At 41.2% G+C, this 27805-nt stretch overlaps 1 protein-coding gene across 2 annotated transcripts in view; it reads right to left on the minus strand.

The window, feature by feature from the left end:
- The window catches only part of TRPC3 (transient receptor potential cation channel subfamily C member 3), a 72335-nt gene extending 45762 nt beyond the window's left edge, over positions 1-26573 (minus strand). The window contains exons 1-3 of one of the 2 annotated variants that reach the window (XM_025385933.1): positions 26315-26505; positions 21809-21839; positions 6780-7541 (exon numbers count right to left, since the gene is read on the minus strand). In XM_025385933.1, the coding sequence (XP_025241718.1) occupies positions 6780-7541; positions 21809-21839; positions 26315-26505 (984 nt within the window). Of the gene's footprint in view, positions 1-6779; positions 7552-21808; positions 21840-26290 lie in introns of both variants that reach the window. The other variant, XM_025385932.1, reaches the window with a different exon arrangement.
- Between the last annotated feature and the right edge of the window lie 1232 nt (positions 26574-27805).

The following is a 27805-nucleotide window of genomic DNA, read 5'->3' on the forward strand; positions in this document are numbered from 1 at the left end:
TAACCTCACTTATATGTGGAATCTAAAAAAGTCAAACTCAGACAATAGAAAAGTGGCTACCAGAGGCAGGGGGTGGGAGTAAGAGGTAGGGTAAAGTAGAGATGACATGAGGAGATATTGGTCAGAGTGAACAAAGTTTCATTTAGACAGGAGAAGTAAGTTTTTGAGATCTATCTGTACAGCACAGTGACTATAGCTTTAATACTATATTATATACTTCAAAATTGATGAGTAAATTTCAAATATCTCACTATCACAAAAAGTAATGTGAGGTGATAGATATGTTAATTAGCTTGATTTAATCATTTCACATTGTATACATCTATCGAAGCATCCCATGGTACCCCATAAATATATACAATAATTATTTGTCAATTAAAAATTTTAAAAAGCATTTACTCAAAAAATTGTATGCTGAAAGACCAAAGGATCAAAGAGTTTTCTCTCTTTTGTACAAACAATAGTTCTTGTAAAGTCAAAACAAGACCATTTCTACATTGGAAATTTTTCTATAATGGCCATTTTTCTAAAATGGCAATTTGATGTAGAAGATCAACTATATGTGATATGAAAGTTGTCAAAACTAAGTCAACTGTGTTAAAAAAAAACACAAAACAAAAAACCCTGACTAATAGGGTCAGAGAAAGCCATGAAGGGAGGGTTCTCACACACAAAACTATCACAAGAGAGTGCAAAAACCATAACCTTGCATAAAGGCCATCGCAACCTTACACAAAAAATACCTCTGTGAGGACGTCTGCCCAGCAACTGCCTGTACAACTTTGGACTAGCTCTGCCTTTGTTATTGTTCCTGGAGTGTAGCCCTCCTCACTTTTCTTTTAAAAAACTTGTCTTTCTTTACCTCCCTGAATACACACAGAGTTTACCAAGTCACTTGTATTTCCACTGCAATATTACATTCCCAGATAAATATGATTTTCTATTTTTTTTTTTTTTTTTTGAGATGGAGTCTTGCTCTGTCACCAGGCTGGAGCGCAGTGGCACAATCTTGGCTCACTGCAACCTCCGCCTCCCAGGTTCAAGCAATTCTCCTGCCTCAACCTCTCAAGTAGCTGGGATTACAGGCAGGTGACACCATACCCAGCTATTTTTTGTATTTTCAGTAGAGATGGGGTTTCACCATATTGGTCAGGCTGGTCTTGAACTCCTGACCTCAAATGATCTGCCCAGCTGGGCCTCCCAAAGTGCTGGGATTACAGGCGTGAGTCACTGCACTCGGCCTCATTTTCTTTTAGAGAACCTCGCTCTCTGTTATTTAGGTTGACAGTGAAAAATAACTTGTCCAGTTCATTATCCCTTGCCTTACTGGAGACATTGCTTCTCAAAGTGTAGTCCTCAGAACAGCAGCATCAGCAGCACCTGGGTATGTGTTAGACATGCAAATTCTCAGACCCCAGCCCACATGTCCTGATTTAGAAACCGAAGAAGGGCCCAGCAATCTGTGTGTGTTTTCACACACCCTCCAGATGATTCTGATACATGTTATGTTTGAGAAAAACTGGTTTAGAACAACTGTAGAGAGGTAGATGGATACCCACCTGTATACAGAGGGTTTTCTGTTTGTTTGTTTGTCTGAAGGGCATATTATTGTGCCCTGCAGAACTAGAAGAAGAGAAATATATCATTGTATGTAATGGAATTCTCAAGGGTTACAGAATTCAGTACCTGAGAGAAAAATTTCCAGGCCACTGGAACTAACACCTTGCTAAAAATAATCCATGAATCTTTAATTTCATTTGCATATTTATATACTGCCGTGGACTACTATAAGTAAGTCAGTTGGTAGCATTCCTTGTTGCCTTCTGAATGGAGCTTTGTTTCTAGTCCGTTTGTTCTAATGAAGGTGTCAACGACCATCTCCTGAGAAAGTGTCTCATTTTTGGAAACCCTAGTTCCACTTTTACGACTTTCACTAAAATTCTAGCCTATTAGGAAGGCTAACCAGATAATAATCTAATGTGGGACACTTGAGGAAAACAGAATTCCCCACTGTAACATGTCCTGAGACACTTAAGTGTCTATATAACTAAGTAATATTTGGCACAGTAGAATTACTGGGCTTCCAGAAATCATACTTAAAAAAAAGACGTGAAGAATTCCAATTTTTTTCCTTTAAATAATTAATGTGATTTGATGGGCAAAACCACGTCATCAGCTAAAATAAACAAGAAGAAGAGAGACTGTTTAAAGGCTACACAGATTAGAATAGTTTCCATTTCAGATATCAGAAATTCAGATAAAGAACAGTTACAGTTAATCCTTTTCCCCTCATAAGGGAACAGATAAAATGAATAAAACTTCAATCTTTAGTTTCCATTCAAGTTGGTACCATGCAACTGATAAAATTAATAAAATGTTCAGTCTCTGGTTTCTGTGCAGAGTGTCAGTTAAATATCCATCTGCTTTCCATTCCTGAAAGACTAATGAAATATTTTATTATAGCATCCAGAAGAAGTATTAAATCCATGCCCGTTTCCATATAAAGCTTCCCTTTTAATACGATTTTTTTAGATGAAATTTCCTCATGTTATTCTTCAGTTCAGACTGTTCTGTAAGATTTGGTACAACATAGGGTGGTCATTTCTCCATTGATCAGAAATAGAAAGAGGCTACTTTCCATGCTTTGAAGAAAACTTAGTACCCACATCTGCAGTAATACCTAAATAATAACTCATTACCTATAAAATTATAGTCTATAAACTGTTTAGTTTTAAAGAAAGCTTTTTTTCACATCCACTGAAAGATCAGTAAATAATCCAAAAAACTGATAATCAAACATGTTGCAAGGACAGCACTGTTTGTTTTTATAACAATTTAAACATTTCCCACTTAAAGAAGTCTGTTGCCAGAGTGCAGAAAATAATCAGAACTGGAGATAATGGTGATTTCTTTTGTTACAGTAATTGGATACCTTTTTTTAAACCTATGCAGAGCTCGCTGGGAAAGATGGAGAACTCCAGCTAAGAACAGCCTCTCTTCAGCTGCAAAAGCAATCATGTCCACATCGACTCTTAATTCCAACATGAGGCCGCATTGAATGGTAATTCCACCATGTTACTTCACAGATCAGACCATTTTCTGGTCTACATTTTCTAATAATTTTCTTTTAAGTTACTTTTGCATAATGGTCTTTAATAAATCACTCTTCCATTACCACAGCCCTCCACAGTTAGCAGGTGGACCTACTGCACACCCTATAGAGCAGAACTTAAAACCCTAAGGATCCGCTCAAGCCAGAGGAAGAATAATGAAGTTCAGTCTTCATTACAATATATCTACAGGTTCTGCACACTCCTTTTAATGTATGTGGTTTAATTATCATTCTAATCCTTTTTTGTCCTGAAGAGGAAAACTGAAATTCAACTCTTAACAGGCTTGGTTCTGTCAGGCCCTTTCCCTAATAACAAAAGAGGCAAGTTATCATAGTGATTAAAAGCATAGAGTCTGAAGCCAGACTTCCTGGGCTCAAATACTGCTTTACCACCTACTGGCTGTGTGATATTGTGGAATTCACTTTACGTCTCTGACATGAATAATCAATCCTACCCAATATTGGTACTATGAGGATTAAATGCTTAGAACATGTTTGGTACAAATTAGGTTCTAAGAAGTGCTTCGATATTACCAGGTACATTATATTAGATACAATACCTACGACTGGGACTTAAGACACTCAAATCTAGGCTTAGCATATGAAATGTTGCCTATAGCCTTTGCTTTCTCTTTTGCAAAATTAAAGATGATTCCTAGAGTATTTTCCTGCTATAAAATGTCATCTTGCTTTTTATATTCATTTTTTTTTCTTCCTTACAGCTGTAGTGTGATATAAGGTGAAATTGTTTTTTTACTTTAAGGAGAGGAAAACTGAGGCACGGGGAAGCAAACGCCTCTCCCCACTTCCTTATTTTTACAAAAAAGGTGCATCATGACTCAGTCAGAACTAGAAAATTTCAATTTGCGTTCTCACAGCTTAATAAATGACTGGCTTCCTTGCCACTGACATTTTGGAGGATTAGACCAAGAGTCTATCCTTCCAATATTCTGTTTCTCAGAATAGCTTCAAATGGCATTTGCACATCCAAAATATTTCTTTAATAACCTGTCACGGAGCTATCCTCCACTAATTTATCTAAATCTAGAATGTTTGACCTCTTAGGGTATTGACCTTCACATGTTTTCAGCACCATGCCTACTGCATTTCTCAAAGAAATGTGAAAACTGCAGAGTGGCTGAGAATCTTCTCTGAAGCACCTAAATGATGGCAATTTCAGGGGTAAGATACTAGATATTATGGGCCATTGATAAGATAAAATAAATATAGGTGTTTTAAAAGGAAAAAAATCACCTCTTTTTCACTAGGGAACTATTTTTTTATTTCAAGGCTAACACTTTGAGCTCAAAGTCCCCATGGGAAGAATATAGCGAACACCATGGAATAGGGCAAATTAGGTTACCTGCTTGCCTCAGAAATGAGCTTCATTTTCACTGCCTTTTCAGAGCTCAGTCTCTGGGTCAGTGCTATGGAAGCACTATTTTCTCTGTCTGTCTAAAGCCCTGACAGATGGACATGAACATGGGACAAGAGGGGAGAAAGGTGAAATAAAGACAGATAAGAAAGGAATAACAAGGACAGGTAAAAATGAGAGAGAAAAGGCACATTGAGTTAGGGGAGAGAGACGTGAAGTCCTCGGAGACTATAATTTCTAAAGAACTGTCTTAATTTCGGCTCAGAGAGGGCTATCTTGCTACACAAGCACTTTCCATATAATCTAGAAAAAAGAACTGGGAGATTTAGATGATTTTTGCATATCCTTATAGATATTTGGCAGCTTTATAGATGTTCTCTAGAATTCAACTGTGTTTTCTCTCTTTTTGCCTCTTCATTTGTGATATTTCCCCACCCTTGAAAGGTTATCAGAGGTGACTCTTTAAGTTACAATGAAAGAGATTCTAAGCATTACCAATATGGATCTAGCCAGCTTCAGGGTAAAACTATGAATAACAAATTCTCTTACCATAGTTGCACTGAGCTGACGTCTCTGGGTGGAATTGCAAACATCACCATCTTTAGTAAATTATTAAAACACGATCTTAGAAAATATTCCCTTTTATAGAATCTCTTGCAGACTTTCAGTATATATCAAGAAAAATGTGTAAAAACAAGGTTTGTGTGGCATTTGAAACAGTGGCAAATAAATACGTTTAGAATTATGTTTTAATTACTGTTTCAAAATAACAAAGTGATATTTAAAAGTACTTTACCTACGTGCTTTTCTACTGTCTCTAAACAGAATTTGGAGTTTCCAACTTGCTCTGAGTTCTATCTAAAAAAAAAAATCATTTGGGGGCCAAGTAAATAAATCTTTTCAAGTACCACATAATGAATCTCCTCAAAGGGATTAGATATAAGGTAACATTTACTTTCTTCTTTGTATTTTACCTTTTTTGGAAATTTTTTACAATAAATGTGTGTAGCTTTTACATCAGAAAAAAATTTTAATGGATTAACAAAATTATAGTAAGTCCAGATCTCCACTGGGACAAAATGAGCATTGATGGATATCCAGGGAATTTTGTGTGTATGGAAAAGGGATGGGACCACTTTCCCACCATTTTCTTGCAACACCGGGACAAAGTATATTTTCTGTAACCTGAATTATATTGCTAGTTGCATTTGTGTAAATCTCACTAACTATAAAAACTATATTCAGATGTGAAAGAATAATCACTTTTTCTGTGATCTGACACCATAACACTCAACTAAAAAGATTAACTTAGCATCTAGAAAATAATTTAAGGAATTGATGTCTACAATCATCTTTTTAGATGGGAAATGGGAGACAAGAACCTGCCAAAAACAGTCTAAATGATATTGATCAGAACTATGAAATACCCAGATTTAGTAGCCAGAACCAATCAAAATGCATAGGAGGAGGTAGCAACTGATCAAAAAATAAAAATGACCTGTCGTTAATGTATAATTTTTATAAAAATAAATAATACTGCTTGACTGAAAATAATGTCCAGGAAAAAAGTTCACTCATTAAAAAAATCCCTTAAAGCAAATCACTTTGCTGTCCTCATATTTCTAGCTTGAACTGACATCTGCGGCTCACCATTCTGAATATACATATGCGGAATTCAGGGAAAGGCATTTTGTCATTTCAGTGAAATGACTTTAATAGTATTTTTTATTGGTCTTTTGACTTTTGATTCTAAAGGGATACACAAATGCTTGGGCCAATGAACAGTGCATTCAAAACTAACACTATCGTGGAGATGGAATGGGAGCTTGCTCTGTCCAGTCCAACACAGACCTAGTATTGCAGGAACTCCAGAAACGGTACACTCCCTCAGGGGAAATAAAACAAACTATTACTACTTATGTGCTACCATACAACTAACTACAAAACAGGAGGAAGGATTTGGAAGACAAAAAGTCACACCAAAACCCTCCTTTTAGCAAAAAGGGGAGAAATCTTGAGTTTTATTTAATGCTTACCCAGAACCCAGAGCGGCACCATAATTATAGCTCTCTGATCCAGAATACTGGATCCCCAAAGCGAATTTGTCACAGCACCATCATTGAGAGGGAGAAAGAAAACATCAGACGAGGTCTGAATGATGCTCTCAGTCCCTCGTGATTTCACATTCACTGGGCAAAATCGAATGTGGAACGAACGGTGGCAGAGCGGGCCAGGCAGCAGTGGGGAAGTGGGTGAGCACGCAGAGCAGCCGGGGTAGAGCGCAAAGCTTACCTTGAACTCCTTCTCTATGTTGGCCAGCTTGGCCAGCTCGTTGCTGAGCTCTAGGGCTGTGAGCACTGGGTCTTCGCTGGACAACGAGAGGTACGCCGGGCTGGCCAGCCCCTTATAGGCGTTGATCCTCGAGCGCGAGTGGCTGAAGGAGTCGTGCCTCTGCTTCTCCATGCAGTCCCCGCACTTGCAGAAATAGTCGTGCGGCCGCTCGATCCTGGCGCCCTTCATCAGCAGCATGTGTACCACTTCGTATTTCTGGCAGTGCGCCGCCAGGATGATGGGGGTGATGTCCGGCGAGAAGCGCGTGCCGTCCTCGTCGTAAGCGTAGAAGTCGTCGTCCTGAAGCTCCTGCTCGCAGGGGCTGAGGGTGAGGCGCTTGCTGGCGGCGAAGCCAGGGTGGTTGAGGATGGCCTCTACGATGCGCACGTAGCCCTTGCTGATGGCGAGCAGCAGGGCGTCGCCAATGCGCGCCAGGTTCTCCTTCTTGAGCAGCAGCTCGGTCACCTCCAGGTGCTCGTTGCCCACAGCCAGCTGCAGCGCGTTCTGGCCCATGTAGTCCACGCAGTTGACGTTCAGCGTCTTGGACTCCTCCAGCATTTTGCGCACCACTGGGATGTTGCCGTACTCGGCGGCGTCGAGGAAGCGCTCCTCCTCGGCGGTGAGGCTGGTGCCCCGGTCATTGAACATGAAGGCCGGGCCCCTGACAGCCTGGCGGCGGCCCTTCTCCCGCATCACCGTCATGCGTCTCAGGGATGGGCTTCCCTCCATGGACCTAATCAGTAGCAACGATAAAACAACTGTAGAATATTAGGGCATATTCCTTCCTTTCACATGTCAGGGCCCTTTCTGTAATACACAGTACCCACTGCAAACCTCTGTCTGCAGGGGGCCGGCTCAGTTGCTAGCGATATCGTTGCTAACTACTTGCCTGAAAGTGACACCTGTGATCTAACCCTGGCTGCTAGATCCCAGAAGGGAGCCGGTAGCCCTTCAGAACAAATGCTCCTGTTCTCTAGAACATGATATTCAGATGGAATAATAAAAATTTCCATATACCCATGCCTTCCTTGTGACCCTAGTAAAGATGTAACTCATCGTACCTTCTGCTCTTAAAAGTCTTGGACATTGAAGCTTGCAGGTACTTGGCATTAAAGTACTAGGCTTGAAGGCTAAGGGAAGTTAATTTTTTCAAGAATGAGACCAAAACACTCCTGCCAAGTCATTGCATCCTTTTAACTAAATAAAATCATTGACCCTCAGCCCCTTAAAAAAGCACAGGGTTTAGGCCAAGTATCATCTTGCAGGATCTTAGTTTCATCTTTTTCTCTTTAAAATTTTTGTTTATTTAAATATTTTTTTAGAGACAGGGTCTCTGTGGCCCAAGCTAGAGTGCAGTGGCAAGATCACAGCTGCAGCCCTGAACTCTTAGGCTCAAGCAATCCTCCGCCTCCGCCTCCCAAGTAGCTAGGACTACAGATACGTGCCACTCGCCCCCACACCCTCCACCTTATGCATTTCTCTTAAGGGGATTCACCCATCCCCAAGTTACAGGATTTATCTTTTCAAAGATGCAGACAAGATTTAGCAATTTAAAAATTTGAGCATCAACCTAGATTGATTTTATTGAAAACAACTGTGCCTTTGTAATGAGAATTATTTAATTACTAGTATTACATATTTGCCTCTTGGAACTGAAAGGATAAGGTTTGATTATGGTTTAAAAATCACTAGAATTACTTTGTGAGTAAAGCAGCTGGGCACTATTTGTACATCCAGATCAATGTGCACTGAAATCCTAACACAACCACATTAGTTGAGATTTATTTAGCTGCATTATAAAAGTTATGTCAATTGATGTGTACAGTGATTTGAGTTCACATCTTAATTTCCGTGATGCTAGGTAAATAATTTCATTTCCTTGTGCATCATCCTTATGCCAGGTATAAAATCGAATTTTATAAAGTTCTCCAGATTTTCCTCATGAATAAAAAGCTTTTTCAGAAATTCAGGGTCTCTGAAAAACAATGCTAAATAAACACTTTTAACATTGTGACTATCTATAATCTTTCAATAGTCTGTGCAATATTTTGGTGGCTATTAAAATATTGCACAAATATTGTATAAATCTATACCTTACCTTACCCAGTTCCAACATTCAAGATAACTTCCTTTTAAAAATCTGTGATTTTTGCTGGGATGAATTGTACCAAAAAGTACCAGATAAAGCTTTTTCCACAATACTGATTTGTGAAGCAAATAAGTCAAAGTTAAAAGTGAATGGCTAGAAAAGAAAATGCTTTATTTCTAGAATATATATTCCAGAAATACCTCATACCATTGAAAAAACTGTATTCGTGGAGTCAGAAGTTGAAAATTAACTAGAGAGGATACCGGCCTCCCTGGGTGCCTGGGGTGGATGACTAAATTGGGAAGCTTCCCTGGCAAGAGGAATCAGAGGCAGCCCAGTGCCAACTCCGTTTTCAGCTCTGAGGGCCCCAAACAGAGAGAGGAGCACAGAAGCCACTGGCAGAAGGTCTCCCGGATAGGGACTAAGGCAAATGTGGCTGGGCAAGCCTGACTCCATAGAGGTATGGCAACTAAAGGGGTCCCCATAGAGGCTTGTTGACTTATGCAAGGACACAGTGCTGTGACTGGCACCCAATTCTAATGGCTCGACTAGTGTCAACTGATCAACTTTTAAAAATTAAATAAACATATTTGTTTTATATACACATATGTATTTGTAGCAATTTCTAGAAATCAACACATGAAGCTGTTGAAGTCATATCTGGGCTGGGACTAAGAAGTCATAGAGGAAGGGGGACTTTCACTTTTCACTTATACCCTCTTGCATATTTTGAATAGTTTTAACCACAGTGTGAATCTCTTTATTAAACATAAAATTAATGTTTTACATTTTTATTTATTAAAATTTTTATTTTTTAATCCCTTAGTTGACAAAAATGTTAAAATATAAGTATTTATTAGAAATCATTACATTATAATCTTTCTGAAGTGAAATAAATATCCTGTATTTGGCTGTTATGAGTAGGGTATGATGTGTAGGGGAGGGTGTGGAGTAGAGTGTATGATGTGTGGTATGTGTGGGAGACAAGGGCAGGGTGCAAGTCTGAGTTGGGGGACATGTGTGGGGGGGGTGTGTGTGTGTGTTGGTATAATAATGACTTTTAGGTGGACAAGAACTGCATAGAAGAGAACTTTGTCTCAAGACCAAACTCTATGACAAGGATTTTAAACAAATCTTGTAAATATGATAGCAATAAGTATATTTTATGACTATTAGTGGTACTGACTTCACTGGGTCAATATTTTTATTATTAATCTATGAACTGATATTCTTCAGATGACCAGAAATTCCATGTTGTATAAAATATTATGTATCGATGAGAGGAAATATATGCGGAGTATATATGTCAGAATTTCAATACTCAGAGGGGTTATCTTTGGGAAAATAAACCCTTATTAAAGTGTGACATCTTGGTGGAAAGGCTTTTAATTTAATGATTGCTACCTAGAGGGAAAATCACTTATAAAAATCCTATTATTTCTCCCAAAAGACACTGGGTTGAGAATATTAAGACATCATTCTTTCATGAATTTTTCCTTTATATTTCTTAGTATTTTAGGTTTTTTCTTAATACTATCTTATTCCTTCAGAAGCTATATCTCCATACTATATATTTGAACTGAAATGTCTGATTTTAGAACAAATCACATGTCATTTTTATTTTGTCTTTAAAAACTTCTGACACTGAGAAGTCAGATATCTCAATTAGAATAAATTATACTGTTTTATCAAAATAAAAGAGCTGACAATGTCACTCATGGTAAATTCACAAATCGAAGTGTCTTTTTGTTAACTTTCCTTATAGTACTAAGATAAATTTCATTAGTCTGAACTGATGGAACGAGTCAATATTCACATCATCCACAATACATAAACATAATCTCAGCTGGCCTTGACAATGTATCTCTTCTAGCATGAAAAATATGGAAGGAATGTGGGTGAATGGGACAGAATGTTTAACTCTAGCAATGTTAACACTAAAATTATTTTGCCAGGAATTTCCTACCCTCTGATCTTCATCCAATGGGTCATTCAACACTGTGACAGTACATTCTGCAGGGACGTCTTTCTAGTAAAAGCATTGGAGTACCACTGACCCGCAGATCTATGAGGGCCATGTTTAAGCATCTTTTGACTAATACAGATAGCTAGTAATATCCAACTGCCAAATTGTGTCCCCACAAAATTCGTATGTTGAAGCCCTACCCTTAATGTGATAGTATTTGGAGATAGAGCCTTTGGGAGATTATTATGAAATCACAGGATCATAAAGATGGGGCTCTGATGATGGGATTAGTGCCTTTATAGGACAAAAGGGTTTGCTCCCCTCACCCTGCTACCTCCTATGTAAGGAAACATCGAGAAGGTGGCCACCTACAAGGTACCTCTCCAAAAACCGAACATGCTGGCACCCTGATCTCAGACTTCCAGTCTCCAGAACTGGAAGAAAATAAATTTCTGGGTTTTTTTGTTTGTTTTATTAGTCACCCATTCTATGATATTTTGTCATGGCAGCCTGAATGAGGACACTGACAATACATTTTAAGGCAAAACATTTTTTTTTCATGCTTTTTGCGATCCTAGAATTTGTCCAAACAAAACACTTAAGCAGATGAAAGGCTCTTCTGAGAAATATTGTGGTGGAACCATAGGGAACCCTCTGCTCTACTCTATTCAGAAGCTAAAATACAAGTAACACTCCTCAGTTCTCATAACTTTCCTATGAACTCATCTGACCTCCGACAGGGTTTCTCTAAGTGTGACCTGAGTACCACCTGCCTCAAGGTCACTTGGAAGGCTTGTTGAAATCAGATTTCTGGGCCCCATTCCAGATGAACTAAGTCAGAATCTCTCATGGTTGGACCCTGAAATACGTACTTTAAATGAAAGTCCTTTACAATTCCTGGGAACCTCCAATATAAAAATAATGGAGCATCCTGGATCAATGACCCCTGACTATGAGGCCTTCAAGCAGTTGTCACTCTGGTCCTGCCAAAAATGAAGTGGAAATAATATGTTTGAGCAGCACGGGCTAAGGGACAAGTAGTCTCACATTCATTTAGTTTCCCTAAACTTTATTAACTATTTAAAATTTGGTCTCCAGGAAGCTATTTACCTAAACCACAGCACAGCAAGTAGGCAGCCTACAGAAATGCCTTCAGCAGTGACCATTTAATGTCAAGACCTTGCTTTTATGAAGGAGTGATATTTTTAAAACGTTATTGTATCTTTACAAAAACAATTAAAGAGTTAAATAGATTGTTCACTATAGTATTCTTTGTACCTTTTTTGAGGATTAAAGTGCCAAAGTCAACCTAGAATTGCAAATCAACAAGCCTCTCTCTTCAGATGAGTTTTTGTCCTTTAATAATAAAAACTGTATAACCCTCACTCCCCTGACCCCTCTTACGGTATCCAGGAATATAGCTAGGAACTAAAACTGCTCAATTATTATTACTATCTTATTCCAAATTTCTGGCACAGTCTTTCTCCTTTTTTAAATGATTTCTCACATAGATTTAAAAACAAATATCCTATATTCCATGTGTTTTAAACCTGTTTTAAGTTATTTGGGACAGAGTCTTACTCTGTCACCCAGGCTGGAGTGTAGTGGCAGGATCTTGGCTCGCTGCAACCTCTGCCTCCCTGCAACCTCAGGCTCCCGGACTCAAGTGTCTGACTTTATTTAAAAAAAAAAAAAAAAAAAGGCCGGGCGCGGTGGCTCAAGCCTGTAATCCCAGCACTTTGGAAGGCCACGACGGGCAGATCACGAGGTCAGGAGATTGAGACCATCCTGGCTAACCCGGTGAAACTCCGTCTCTACTAAAAAATACAAAAAACTAGCTGGGTGAGATGGCAGGCCCTGTAGTCCCAGGTACTCGGGAGGCTGAGGCAGGAGAATGGCGTAAACCCGGGAGGCAGAGCTTGCAGTGAGCTGAGATCCGGCCACTGCACTCCAGCCTGGGCAACACAGCGAGACTCCGGGAGGCTGAGGCAGGAGAATGGCGTAAACCCGGGAGGCAGAGCTTGCAGTGAGCTGAGATCCGGCCACTGCACTCCAGCCTGGGCAACACAGCAAGACTCCGTCTCAAAAAAAAAAAAAAAAAACCAGAGTATTAATAAATACCCTCTCATATATGCCACTACTGTACACATTCATAGACAGTACAGTCATGTTTTATTTATCATTATCCACAGAGTTCTACCCAGTGACCCATAGAAAGTAAATATTGATAAATATCTGTTTAGTTGAGTTTCCAAATTGCTTCCTAGATCCCATCCTCTCACCTGACCTCAGGTCCCACATGTACTGTGGTCTGTCCCATGGCCACTCTAAAATGCCCCAACTCACCTTCTTCCTTAAAGCAGCTCCCACTCCTAACATTTGTATCTCAGGCTGATTATTCAGGTTTAGAAATTTCAAGGTCATCTATGACTCACTGTTATGATCGTGTCAGTCACAAAGTTCTAAAGCTTCTGCTTTGGGATGTTTCTTGTACTGAATGCTTCCTTCCAATTCTCACTGCCAGCACCAGCCTCCAGATCTTTATCAAGCCATAGCTAGGATGTTGTAACAGCTTCCCAGCAGAGATGGCATGAGGGAAGGCAACTAAACTTTTTTGAGTACCTCATATGTATGTAGTGTTTTCAATGCACTATCATATTTAATTCTCATAACAATACTACGAAGTAGTTATAATTTTCTCTGTTTCATAGATAACAAAACTGAGCTCAAATGAAATTGCCCAAGGTAACACAAATGCTAAAATAACGAAGAACCGGGATTCAACCTGGAATCTGTCTGAATGTTATTTTTCACTGTCTCCAGCTGTACCTGATTCTCCTCTTTATACATGACAAACATGCCCAGCATCTTCCTGTTCGTAAATTCTGCTTTCACCAGATCACACTTCTCTTTAAAAAAAAAAACAACCAGAAAACCATTAGTAACCCCCCTACTGCTCTTTTCATCAGTCGCAACTCCTCTGTATGACCTTTAGGGACGGTCACAGCCCACCCCACCCTGCCTAGCCAAATTTCCTTCCCTTGTTCCTCAGATTCATTCTTCACTGTCCTGTAAACATATTATTCTGCTATTCCTGTACTGTCAAGGGTACTCCCGTACTATTAAGGATATTTGTTGAAAATATATTAAGGTGCTCTTCTTTTTTGCCTTTTCAATACAAGATCTTTGCCCTGGTTGACTCAGGACATCTCTGCCTGGAGGGTGGGTGGTGCAGCATAGAGTTGGGTGAGTGTATTCAAGAGGAGTTCAAGAAGATACATTTTAGAGGAGTGAAAAGAAAAGGATCATGGAGAAGTTCAGATTCTTGCAAGCAAAAAATTATGGGATTTTTCTATTTTTCGACTGAATGATTTTGAGGATTTTGCAAGCAGAATTTGAGAAAAGAGAAATTGTCTAATGAAAAGATTTGCTCAATTCCTTTATTCCTCTAATTCATCCTGAAGGACCCTGATCATAAAGTGCTCTCATTGTGCAGACAAGATAGCTCTCCCACTTTTGACAGCAAAGCCGTGATGCTTACTGTTCTGGGAGGATAAATAAACAACAGCAAGGAAGTAAAAGTCAAGATGTGAATTCAATAAGTAAGGAAGTACCTTAAATACTGGTTAAGTAATGGAATGATGTGGGTAAAGCAAAGAGCTTTCTCAAGCCACCCTCATCTCCCCTGCGATGTGGACCCTGCTATGAGAGCCAGGTAGCCTGCACTAAGGCTTGGGACAGACTGCTGGTACTGTAAGGCGGATGGAGGATGTTGCAGGTGCTGGGCTTTGTAGCAGTGGGAGCTCTGATGAAACCAAGTACTTGAGGGAGCATATCTGGATTTCTAACAAAAGAAAGTCAGCCTAGATCCAGTTACTTCTGCTGACAAGCAGCACCCAAGTAGACATAGAACAGTGCCCAGAGACCAGAAGAGTTAGAGGACACTAACTGTTTCCCCCTCCAGGGGGAAAGCTCCCCTCCCCCAAGGGCCAGATGTGACAGAGAGGAGCAGGGGAAAGGGTAGTTCCCGAGAGCCTGAGCAAGTTTATCCAAATAAACATTTACTTTTAGTATCAAACTAAGATAAAAGAGGTCAGCTCCCAGCCTCTTTCTGCAGTGTGCTGAATGCTGGCAGACAGGCCACTGAGACTCTGAGCCCTTTTGGAGATTGGGGGACAAGAATCAGGAAGCAAAAACCCCTTCCACGCCAGCCCAAGACATGGGGAGACACTGTCCTAACTGACCAAATCCCTGCAAAATGCAGAGCAAGCCTTCCCTCCTTGTCAATTCACATAACTGCTTAATTGCTTAATTGACTTAATTGCTTAATTTATTGATTGCACTATTCACTTGTTGAGTGTCTGTGTAGTAAGCAAAAACACACTAATGTGAACCACAGATTGGGCATTTAATTTTTTCTCTCCTACTCAGTAGGTGGGAGGCTGAGGAGACAGACTTTTGTTACAGGCAGATTACAGGAGCTAGACGTTGCTGCCCATCCAAGTTGTGAATGATTTCTTGACCCTTTTACACCTACCTCTGGGATGTTCCTCTTACGTTTCCCTCCCTGAATATACTGTTATTTCTGCTCTTCACCAGTTCAAATCCTTCCTACCATCAGTGGTCCAGTTTACATCACACTTCTGTATACAGAGGGTCACATTTCACAGGGCGATGCCGATATGACCCACAAGATTCTGTTCAGTATGAAATGTTGAGTCTTTTGATCCTTTCTGAAGCCATTCCTGACCACGTCAGCCTGAGCTTTTGTAATATAGGTAGTCTACTCATAAATAATAGACACTTAATTTTATTTCATCTCCTTAATTATTGTCTCCTGTGACACTCATGTCCTCAAGTTCAATTGAGGATAAACGTTTTATGCTTCTTGTGTTTTATTCTTGATATATTATCTCCACTGTACCTTATACAATGTACTATATGTTCAAAAATACTTGGCAATTGATACTAATTCTGCAGATTAAAAGACTTCATCAGAATGGTACCTCCCTTAAAGTCACTGAGGGGTACAGAACTAGAAAATTAGAGCTCAGAGGTCTTTTTCCTGGCTACTTTATCATGATGCTGCTAGGGAATAAGAAAATGAACAATGGGTTATAAATCCACGTATCATTATTAAAATGTATGCTGAGCTTATGTGTTGGAACATTTTGGTTCTACAAAGAATAGCTTCTAACATGGCTCTTTGGGTTGAATCACAAGCTCCTTAGCATGCTGCAATACATGAACATTATTAAGGAAGTCACCTCAAATCCTTTATTGAATGACGTAAAGATTAACCAACTGTTCAACCCATGTAGCAAGCAAGCAAAGTAAGAACACCATCACTGTGAGTTGAGTTAATGAGAATGACATCCAAAATGTTTGGATGGAGAGTTCACCACATTGAAGAAAGTGACAGCGCTAACCAGCTAGGATCCTGTCCATCAGTTTGTGAAGGGCAAGAAGAGCAGACGGAGCCACAGAAGATAAGTAGTGAGAAAAGCACAGAGGTGGGGGAAAGTGTTAGAGAACAGCCACCATGTTAGTTACACTATGGAGATGGTGATAATTGGAAATGGTAATGAGGGTGGGAAGCAGCAGGTACTGACAAAGGACAAGAAAATCAGAGAAGAAAAGTCAAACAATAGAAAAATCCCATCATCTCCCTGGCAAGCAGGCACCTGTCAGTCAATGCGCCTACCTCTGGAGACATCTGACATCTACACAGTAGGCTTATGTGTATGTGGTTGGAAGGAGGAGAGAGAATCTGACAAACAGTCTTAATATCATCAAAAACGCACATTTTGAACATCTCTTAATATATATTTTTTGGAGGGAAAGAAGTGGAATGGGGATACTGAACCCCAGTAGCCGCTAAATGCACCAGCATGCAAGGGTAGAGAAAGCTAGCCCATCAGTTCAACTGTTTAGTTAGAGGGTACATGGCCACAGGTAGTCCACAAGTATCTCATACCTACTTCTCAGCCTACATCTACCTACACATCATAGAGCTCAATAATACATTGTCACAGTAACAACCAAACCAGCAAGATAAAGTGCTTCACTGAAGAAAGAGGAAAGCACAGATTTCTTTTCTAAAGATTCTCATCCTTCCCACCGCCCCATGACACACACACATAAATATTTAAAATGTAAACATTCCAGCACTTATAAGCGCAGAGAGATATTTAGGTCTCCACAGTAATGAATTCCCTGATAGTTTCTGTTGGCCTGCATTATATTCAGAATTCTTCATGTATAATTTTAATAAATCTTGGCCAGGCATGGTGGCTCATGCCTGTAATCCCAGCACTTTAGGGGGCAGAGGCAGATGAATCACTTGAAGCCAGAAGTTCTAGACCAACTGGGGCAACATAGTGAAACCCCATCTCTACTAAAAATACGAAAATTAGCTGGGCGTGGTGGTGCATGCCTGTAGTCCCAGCTACTTGGGAGGCTGAGGCACGAGAATCGACAATGGCTTGAATCCAGGAGTCGGAAGTTGCAGTGAGTCAAGATTGCGCCGCTGCACTCCAGCCTGGGTGACAGAATGAGACCTTGTCTCAAAAAAAAAAAAGAAAACTTAAAAAACATCTATTAGACATATGATAATTTTGGCATTTGCTCTAATGACTGTCAGAAGCAAGAAGCTGTTATGTACTTAAGGAGAGGAACCCTGGTCTATCTCCATTGCTTTATCTCTCCTTCTTTTCATGAAAGCATGAGTAGCTCTTTGCCAGATTCCTCAGCAGCTAAAACCAGAAAAGCAAACAGATACCTAACAGTGCATTGCTCCCTCTAAAAGTACACTGGAGCAGAAGTGAGGACCCTTAGCCATTGCCTGCATGACTTCTTGGTAATACTTCTTAAATGTATGTGCCCAAGAAAGTATTCAAGCAAATGCCTTCTAGAACTTAAATGTTTATGCTTCTAGGACTGTGTTTTGTGTATACTCCCCATTAAACCAACCACTGTATTGCTTTGCAATTGTCTGTCTTCATGCCTATCTCCCTAGTGATGCAAAAATGTTCTTAAAGGCAAAGGCTGCCTCTTTTCATATCCAAATGCTTGGCTTTTAGTATACGGTGAGATCTATTGGAGGGATGGATGCACAGATGCACACATACTTAAACCACATCACTGAAGACCTAAGGAACAGACAATTTTCCCCCTCTAGATTACAGAATACCACTGGTCACATATGATTATGTGTGGAAGAAGCAGTGGTGGAGGGGCATTGAAGTGATTTATCTATAAAAAAAGAATGTCACGAATAATATAAATTAATAATAATAAAAGTAATGTCAACAATCATTCTTTCAAAGCAAATTTCTGCTTAATAACATTTAATTCTTGGTTACACCACAAAAGTATTTGATGCATTCTATATCTCTTGATTTTGATTTTACATAGTTATATTTCATCAGGATAATCTAGAGGCAAACAGAAGATAAATCTTAAAATTAATAACTTTTAATAATCAGTAATTAAATCTCAAACTCATCTTCACAATGCTTTTTAAAACTAATTTTTATTATTTCAGGAAGATCAGTGACAATGAAATTAAAAGTTATATAAATTCAGTCTATACTTGAACAAGAATTCAGACAAAATGACTTCAGATAATAAAATTAAGGAACTTCTACTGACCCGAGAGAAGTTCATATTTAAATACATTAGTCACTATCAATTATATACATATAGTTATTAGAATAAAGGGATCTGGTTTTCTATCATTATCATCCATATCTAAAGTCAAAACAAGTCACACATTTTCCTTAACAAGTCACGCATTTGTGGACATTTAATTCTCATTTTTTAAAAGGACCTAGGACCAAATCCATATTATCACCTATTATTTGAACAGTGCAAAGAAAATAGTATTTTTAATTGGTTTTTTTTTTAACTAGATAATTGAAGACAAATATACCTGACCTAAATGCTAAATTAAACACAAAATGCTATAACAATCCTAGTTATTCTCACAAAGTCACTGCTGAGCCCCTCGTGCATAAGTGTGAAGTCAGCCATCCCAGTCCACATCTGCAGACCCTCTGTATCGGGCCAGACTCCTATGTGTTCACCCAGCACAGCCCACTAATATGGCGCCCCTTCTGGGTGGATGTTATGCAACTCCAAGGGCAGTACAGGGGAGAGGGTTGAGAAGCAAGACTTCTGGACAAGCAAAGAGTCTCCCTTCCTTAGAAGAATGCCCAGCAGCCATTCATCATTCCTTAAGCATCCTCCCTGAAACAGGATATCTCAATCCTGAGCTAGGAAGGGCACAGCAACTCCGTAAAGTTTTCTTCCTCCTATTACATTTCCCATGGTGTTTGATTGCCTATTATAAATGGGGGGGGCGGGCGCTGGGGGAGGGTGGGGGAGTAAAGGTTTATGGGATATTGTAGGCAAAGGAAAAGCTCAATGTTTAATAACAACTTTAAGAGAAAGAGAGAGGGACAGCAGAACAGACACATTTTATATCCCAGCACAATAATGAAAAATCCTTAAAATTCTAACTCAGTCCTCAGAAGACGGTCTAGTGCTGGACTGGGATCCTCTCACCTCTCTAATATTAATAAAAGGGATAATCATAAATAATATTTGGCAGGGGGTCAATTGTGCTTTGCAATACCCTTTTCTCTTTTCCCTTATTCCTAGACCTCCTACTTAGCTTACCAACTTTCTCAAGTTGATCTGCCATCAGCAGCCAAATTTAAATGATGAATTAATTGGATTTCATAAATAAATTAATACTAATTAATAGTTTCCTGTATTGCTTCTCCCAGGAGTACATGCAATTTTAAACTTTCTTTGAGGCAGACAGAAATGCTTAACCAAAGGAGGCCACAGCGCGAACAGCACAGTCCCTGAAAGCTGGGGATTTCAGATGGCCTGGGGCTGCTGTGAATCAGATGTCAACCTGCAGCTTCAGTTTCTTAATTTGTAAAATAAGAGACTGGACTAGATGAAATCCTTTCAAATTCAAACATTCTATTATTCTTCAAAATATTCTATATTGTTAAATTTCAGAAGTGTGGTACTAAGATGATTTTAGGTGGGGAATTCAGACGACCTTCTTACCACACAGTGTAAGTTACTATCTACTCCATGTGCCTAATAAGATCAGTTACGAGTAAGAATGTTCTTCCTTCTGCCATTCTTGGTTATGTTCAATAATATTGCCAATGATAGGGCTTAAATAAACACAACACACCATCATAGAGATGTTCAGTCTCCAGACGGTGGAATAAAGGCCTTTCTCACCACTTCTCCTTTTCAAAATTATCTCTCTAAACAAGGAGAACAAGGAACTGCAACACAAATTTCATCTTCCATGAAACCAAGAGACATCTGTAACTCCAAGCCACAATATGTAATGGTGGAAAGGTGATGAGTTGTTAAAGTAGTAAATCATTTAGTGGACGGAAAGAAGTTTCAACTGGAGTGGCTGTTACAGAAAACAAGCTGATCCACCCAGCTCAATGCCAGAGAATGCCCAGAAATTGAAGGCAAAAAGAATTCCAGAAAGTAGAGATAAGGCTGGAACCTAAAATGAGGGGATTGGCTGTATAACAAGTGCATGGAAACCCTCCCCCTACATTCCCACCTGCTAATTGATATGGTTAAGTGACAACCCTCCTGCACCCCTATAAGAGATAGGATATGGAATCTCTGGAGATACGGAAACAGAAATGCTCTAGACCTGGGGATACCAGGCCTACGGGAGGGCAGGAACTAGGAACAGGGGGACTCTTGCCCAGTTCGTCAATACCAACAGCCAGGTTTATTATTTCCCAATCTCTTCTCCCCTGAGAAACATTAGGAAAAAAACCCTGGATCTCTGAAATAAAGAATGCTACAAAAAAGAATACTCAGAAGACAAGAAAGAACTCTTAGAAATTAAAAATATAATCACTAAGATGGAAATACATTCAGTGAAAGAGTTGGGGGATAGAAACAAGGAAATAGAAAAAACAGAAAAAGCAAGCATTGGAAAACAGAAGAGAAGAGATACAAAAACTAGGGGATCAGTCAGGAGGTCCAACATCAAGACAAGAGAAATTCTAGAAAAAGCAAAGAATAAAAATGGTGGTTAGGAAAACTTCTCAGAACTAAAACTTCCCAGAACTAAAGGACATAATGTCCAGATGGAAAGTGTTACCCCAGTGTCCAGCTCAGGTGGTGAAGAAAGCATCCATACCAAGGTACATCTTCAGAAGACAGCTAATGAAGAGACAATTCTAAGGGCTTCCTAAAGCGGGGGCGGTGGGGGGGGGTGGGGGAAAGACCTCATACAAAGAAAGTTAGAGGGCTCTAGAAGGGATAACTTCAGGAAAACATACACAGTTAGACACTGTATAAGATTTAGCTAAGAAACAAGGACACGATGTGACAAATATTTACTCCAAGAAAAACAACCAATTATCAAATCAAATAAATGTAGTCATACTATACTACTTGACTTAGCAGTGAACAATGATTACATGGCCATATTAATGAAGAACTTAAATAAGATATTAACCAGAAGTTGTGATAAACCATCTTGTGGAAGATACGGGGAGAATAAGAGATACATGTGAACATAAATTCTCACCTGAGACTATTGATAACATCTAAAATATGAATAAAAAGATATCAGTATATGAAAAAGTTGAAAGTGGAGTACACAGAAAAGGAGAGGGGACCAGGAAATTGCTGGGGCTTGCTGATGCTCGTAGAAGTCTTTTAGCACTATCTAACTTTTAAAGCTATATTCGTGTATTACTTTGATACCACATAAAATAATTTAAAACAAACCAACAAAAATGATGACTCATTGTACATAGTGAAATTGCTACTCTAGGTTATACAACTGATAATATAAAGAAAAGTTTCAGAGTATTAAAGGCCTCAAGGCTGGGTGGCGCGGTGGTTCATGCCTATAATCACAGCCACTTGCGAGGTAGAGGCAGAAGGAATGCTTGAGCTCAGGAGTTAGAGACCAGCCTGGGCAACATAGTGAGACCTCGTCTGTACGAAAAATTTTACAAAATGTATGGTAGTGTGTGCCTGTAGTCCCAGCTACTTGGGAGGCTAAGATGTGAGGATCACTTGAGCCTAGGATTTGAGGCTGCAATGAGCTATGATCGCACAACTGCACTCCAGCCTAGGTGACAGAGTGAGACCCTGTCTCCAAAAAAAAAAAAAAAAAAAAATTAAATTAAAAAAATAAATTCCTTAAGTCTAATGCCATGCTGTGCTGTTCTTAAAAATTAAACTGTAACTGTAAAAAAAAGCTGCTTCTTTCTTAATAACACTAATCAGTCTGGACTCAACGTTCAGACTCCTGTCCCTAAGATTCAGCAATCACTTGGAGAATCTGATTCCCTCCAGGGTTGGGAGGGAAGGAAGCGCTGCTTCCAGTCTAATGCCTGAGCCAACACATGCACTAAGCCAAGACTGGAACATTTATACAAGACCAGTGAGTGCCACAGACACTAACATACAAAGTGTTTTAGGTAATCTGAGTTACAAGGCACTGTGGACTCATTTTTGGTTCCTTGATCATATAAAGGTGAGTATTAGAAGATCTATTATTGATTTGCCGGGGAAGCGTTAGAACATTACATCTCTGTGTACTAATTTCCTCATTTGCTAAGTGACAATGATTTTAAAAACTGCTTTAAAGAGGAGCGATTTAAGTGAATGAGTATAAACGACAGCATGAAGTAGTATATAAACACAAATTAACTGCTTTTATTGTGACTACTTTTTGGCAGCACTTCCTCTGAAGAAAAACTAAACAGAATTTTTTTCTAGAAATCTTTCTCTGTTAAAGATAACATTGCTGAAAAATCTAATGATTTTGTGCATGTATGCCAATACGTACAGGGACTGATTCTTCTAACAGTAGAGTCATAAGTTTTTCTCTTGATCTTTTCAGTTTTTGCCAAGTGTGCATCGATGTTTCTCTTTTCTTGCTGCTTTTTCTCCCCGCCCTCTAAACAAAAATTTTTTGCCCTCAAAATCTAGCTTGGACTCCCTTTCTCTCTTCACACTCCTTTGAGTAATCTCATGTAGTCACACAACTGTGTAACAATTCCCATCAGACAGCTTTAAACTTGTATTTCCTTTTCCCTGCTTAACACCTCTATCAGAAATATTTGATCATTCACTATTCATTTAAAAAGAAAACAACAACAAAAGAACTATCTGAAAAATCAGATCCTCACCTTTGCTTTTTTCTTGTCAACAATGGCATCAACCATCTTGGTTATCTGGGTCAAAAATCACTAAATTGTCTCTGATCCTGCTTTCTCTTTAAAGCCCTCATGGATAGTGAGTTGCAAAATTTCATAGATTCTAGCTGGCTTTTTTTTCCCCCCAATTTCTCCCCTTTCTATTCCACCAACACTACACTATTACAGAGCCTAATCTCAGCCTGGAGAGTTACAGTCATCTCCTAATTTGTCTCTTCACTTTCTATTAATTGTCACTTCAATTCAGAGTGGGTTTGCTCAAATTACCGGTACTTTAAAACAATCAGTGGCTCCCTAGTGCCTCGTTCTGGCATATAGGATCCTCCACACTAATGCCTCAAACCAACATGTCCAGCTAAATAACACTGCTCCCCTACACATATCTATATTCCATCCAAACCCAACTTATATTCCTTAGACATGCCTGGCATTGTGGGGGAAGAGAGGACTTGAATTAAGTATTTACCCTGTCTCTGCTTCTTGTCCTATCTATCCTTCAAGGCCCATAAAGGTTTCCTTGATTTCCCCACAACCTAACGTTGTCCTTCTCTTCTTTGCACTTGACCCTTTGTCACTCTTTGTATGTTTTTTTTTTGAAAACGGAACTGATTTTACTATAACTTACAGCATAATTGCTCATGCCCGGTCTCATTCCCACCTCTTCCTCATGAGATTTTAAAATTCTTGAGCGCAGGAAAGTTGTCATGCTCATCTTTGTGGCTTGCTGTACCTAGCCCACACTTTGCAAATATGCATGCTTGAGAAACACTTGAATTGAGACTCATGAAAACTGCCTTCCAATACCTTTTTTGGAATTCATCAGATATATTGAACTGAAACATTATTAAAAAATGAGGCCATCACTACAATGACATATTACTTGGTCCTAGGTTTGCAACCAACTGGGATGAAGGAAGTCTTGGTTTGAATCAGTGGTTGAATCAAGAGTTCTATCAACGGGTAAAAATAATCTTGTTAGTGATACAGCAGGTGACAGTTTTCCTACCAAGTCAGTCTATTTAAAATTTCCACATGGAATAGGGGAGCAGGGAGCAGTGAAACCAGCAACAGAATTACCCTGAGAAATTATCTTGGTAAAGGTGGGATTGTATCCTCAGCATCCTGCTGAATTTTAAATTCAGCTATGCTGTTTTGTCTACTGAAATGACCCTGGGTATCCTTCTCGGAATCCATCCTAAGGCTGTCGTGTTCACTTTTAAACAACAATAAACACTGTTTATTAAACAGTGGCCGTATTCTCCTCAAAGGTGGAATAAACAGCTAATCCCTGTTACAGAGACTAAGCTAGTCTCTGATGTTACCAAGTGACAAGCCTGAAAGAAACATGAAGAGCTTGCTGCCCCGCCTCTAGAAGAAAAGTTTTTAATGTATATCTCCTTAAAAATGACTGGGTCTTCTTCTTGACCTTTACAAAATAAGTACACCACAACATTTACTTGTTGAATTATGTAAAGTTAGCAAACATATACAAAAGATGTTCTATTAGCAGTGAGACAGCAAGTCTACATAGAATTTGCCCCAGGGCTTTGTGTAATTGGCCTCAAATTTCAGAAGCAAAGTGAATAATCTCTGCTCCGCCCTACTTCCTCAGATAAGAGTTCAGGTGTCTAATGGAAGGATTTAAGGTTTTTTAAAAAAGAAGAATTTTATAAAGGAACCAAGAAACAGCTAGGTTATAAAAACTAATTTGGCAAAAGGAAAAATGGACAATGTTTTAAAACCTTAGGGAGACGGGGAAGTGAGCTGGTGGCGCTTTAATCCCAAAGGATGTACCTTCCCTCCATTTCCTGGGCCGTTTCCATTCCATGCTTATCTTCAGCAATAACTGAACCATATCCGGATGAGTCGCTCATTTAAAATCAGAACTCTTCCCTGCAGGATCTACTCCCAGCCATTGATTGTGTTCCTGTGTTCTACGGGTAGGTGCAGCCAGACCAGGCGCAGACTCCGCGTGGGCGAAGCAGCGCGCGATCATGGGGTGCAGGGGTCAACCCGGAGGTCTCGGCCTCGGGCGGTGGGCCGCTCGCCGGCAGCAGGGGGCGCTGCAGAACCTCTGTCCCCACCCTGGAGAATCACTTCCCCGGCTCAGGCGGTCTGCACCGCCCGCCACCATCCGACCCCAAGTTCTCTACCTAGTTCTGAGCGTTCTTCCTAAAAAAGACAGTAAGCCCTGCGGCACTCCCAGTGTACGTGACAGGAAAAATACAGAGCATCTCACCCTGTGAAACCGATCACCCTCTTTTTATCTTCTCTGCGTCTCGCACTGATTAAAAGCTGTCTCCAAGATTGGAAATTAAGAAAAGTTGCTCTTTCTCATGCATTAGCGCGCTGACCGCTCCTTCGTTTAGAAAGAGAGAGAGGGGGAGAAAGAAAGAGAAAAAGAGAGCCCCCGTGCCGGGGCGCGAGCCACTCCGCCCGGGAACCGCGGCCAAAGTTACCACTAAAACGGTTCCCCGGCTGCCCGATGCCCACTCCTTCCCTCAGGGAACCCTATAGGGCTTCAGTTCCAGTTTCACCCCAACTGTGCCTGAACCACAGACAGACGAGGCGCCTGGACAAACCTTCAACCCACACCCTGTATCGCACTGTCCCCTCCCTACTCCCCACTTCTCTGCCCCCGCCCCCGACGTCCCAGAGCGTCGGAGGGGACCCAAGTTCCCAGCGTGGCTACATGCTGGGACACCCGGGAGAAGTTCGGGGTTCAAGTGCGCGCCTGGGTCTGTGCACATCTTTTAACCTTCCTCGGCCTCCCTAGGTAAGCTCCGGACCCCGGGGTCCGTCTTCCAAGGGGTGCCCAGCCCTGGCGGCAGTCGTGCGAGCTCCTGGGCTCTAGGGCAGGGAGTGGCTGTTCGCCAGGATGCCGGTCTGAAGTCAGAGTGCCCGCCTGCGGGCTGTTCCGTGCGCTTGAGCCGGGACAGAGCCCCCGCCACGCACTCGGCGGCCCCTGAGTCCCTCCACCGCGCGGGACCGAGGGGGCGAGCCTCCGGCCGAGGGCTGTCCCCTCCAAATCACCCCGAATCGAACTGCCCGGCCGTACCATGTGGGTCTCGGAGGTCCCGGGCACGTCGTGGAGCCGCCCGGCGCGCGCTTTCCCGCCCCCCGCCCGGCACCGCCCTCCGAGGCGCGGGCCGCGGCCGGGCCCGGTACTCACAGGTCCGGCCCGTGGGAGAAGGGCGGCGGGCAGTAGCCGTGCGACTCCCGCTGCGAGGGTGCCGAGCGCGGCTCCAGCCCCCCGTTGACGCCCCTCCAGCCCCGGCGGCGGCGCTGCGGCTCCGCGCCCTCGTCCTCGCCCTCGTCTTCCTCCTCCTCCGGCGCGGGGAAGGTCACCCTTGCTTGCTCCTTGCACTTCCTGACCTTGGTGGACATCGCGCCAGCTGCGGTCCGGGTCTGGGGGTACCAGCTGCCGGCCTCCTCCACCTTCGCGGCCGTGCGGTCTTCCCGGGGCGCCCCTTCCCCACCTCCCGCGGCTTCCGCAGCCCCGGGCGGCCCAGGGCGGGAAGGCAGGAGCGGAGAGCGGTGCGGCCAGCGATCGAGCAGTTAGAGGCTGGCGCCGAAGCCGAGCTGCCGCCGCCCACCATCAAAACGTGGGAGCAACCGCCGCGGCCGTGGCTGCGACGAGGAAGCCCGGGGCCGAGCGGGGCGCTGGTGCTGGGAGAGGCTCTCCAGCCCCGCGGCGGCGGCGATGCCTTCTCGGCGCCTGTCTCCTGTCTCCGACAGCATCACTTGCTAGGACAGCATCGTTACTCAGGGAGAAGGAGAGGGAGGGCGGGAGGGGGAAGAGGAGGGGGAGAATCAATTCCTTATCAGACAGAGCTGGAGAGGAAATCAGACAGACCGCAGGTGGGGAGTAAAGAAAGCAGAGAAACTTCCCCTCCCCACTCGCCTCTTTCTCTTCCAGAGGATCTAGGGCCCTTTTTGCATCTACAGAAACAAGTTTCCTAAGGAAGGGGAAAGGAAATCCACTGGCTTGTTAATTTTCCTGCAGCCAACTCTCCAAATTTGTTTCAAAAAGCATCACTTGTTCGTTGTGTTACGCCCAGTGAGACTTGGTTGAACCTACGGAGGTTTAAGTACATTCCCCTCAGTGCCTTCGTACTCCATCCAGCCTGGTAATGTTTTAAACGTGCCTGATGCTTCGGTTCTTTTAATGAATCTCAAAAGCATCTAATAAGATTTATATACTTTCCAAGGAAGATTTTTCAGCGACATGCAGTCTTCTTTTTAAAACACACGCAGAAAAATTGCATTTTGGAATTCAAGACCAGTCATTCTTTTGGGAGGAAAGAGTTACAGAATCTTAGCAGGAATCTTAGGAATCAAGGAGTCTATTGGTCCTTTTATGAATAAGAAAGCCTTGGCCTAGAGAGACTGAAAAAAGTACTTATGATAGGTGGGTAGTGAGAAAACTTAGATTAGATCCGGAAGAGTGTGTTCTCCCAGACTTTCTCTTGCTTCAAATAGACGGCTTTCCAGCAAGTCCAACTTGGAAAAATCACAAAAATACTGGACACGCTCTGATGAGATAAAATTTATTTAACTGTATCCAATTATACTGTACTTTTTAGAGGAACAGTTCTTCCCAAATTTAAGCAAAACACAAGAAAATGTGGCTTCTTTGAATTTAATTCTTAAAAAGTAAGTAAAATATTGTGTATTAAATTGGCAA

Source organism: Theropithecus gelada, chromosome 5 (assembly GCF_003255815.1).
Source record: "Theropithecus gelada isolate Dixy chromosome 5, Tgel_1.0, whole genome shotgun sequence".
Taxonomy (NCBI): domain Eukaryota; kingdom Metazoa; phylum Chordata; class Mammalia; order Primates; family Cercopithecidae; genus Theropithecus; species Theropithecus gelada.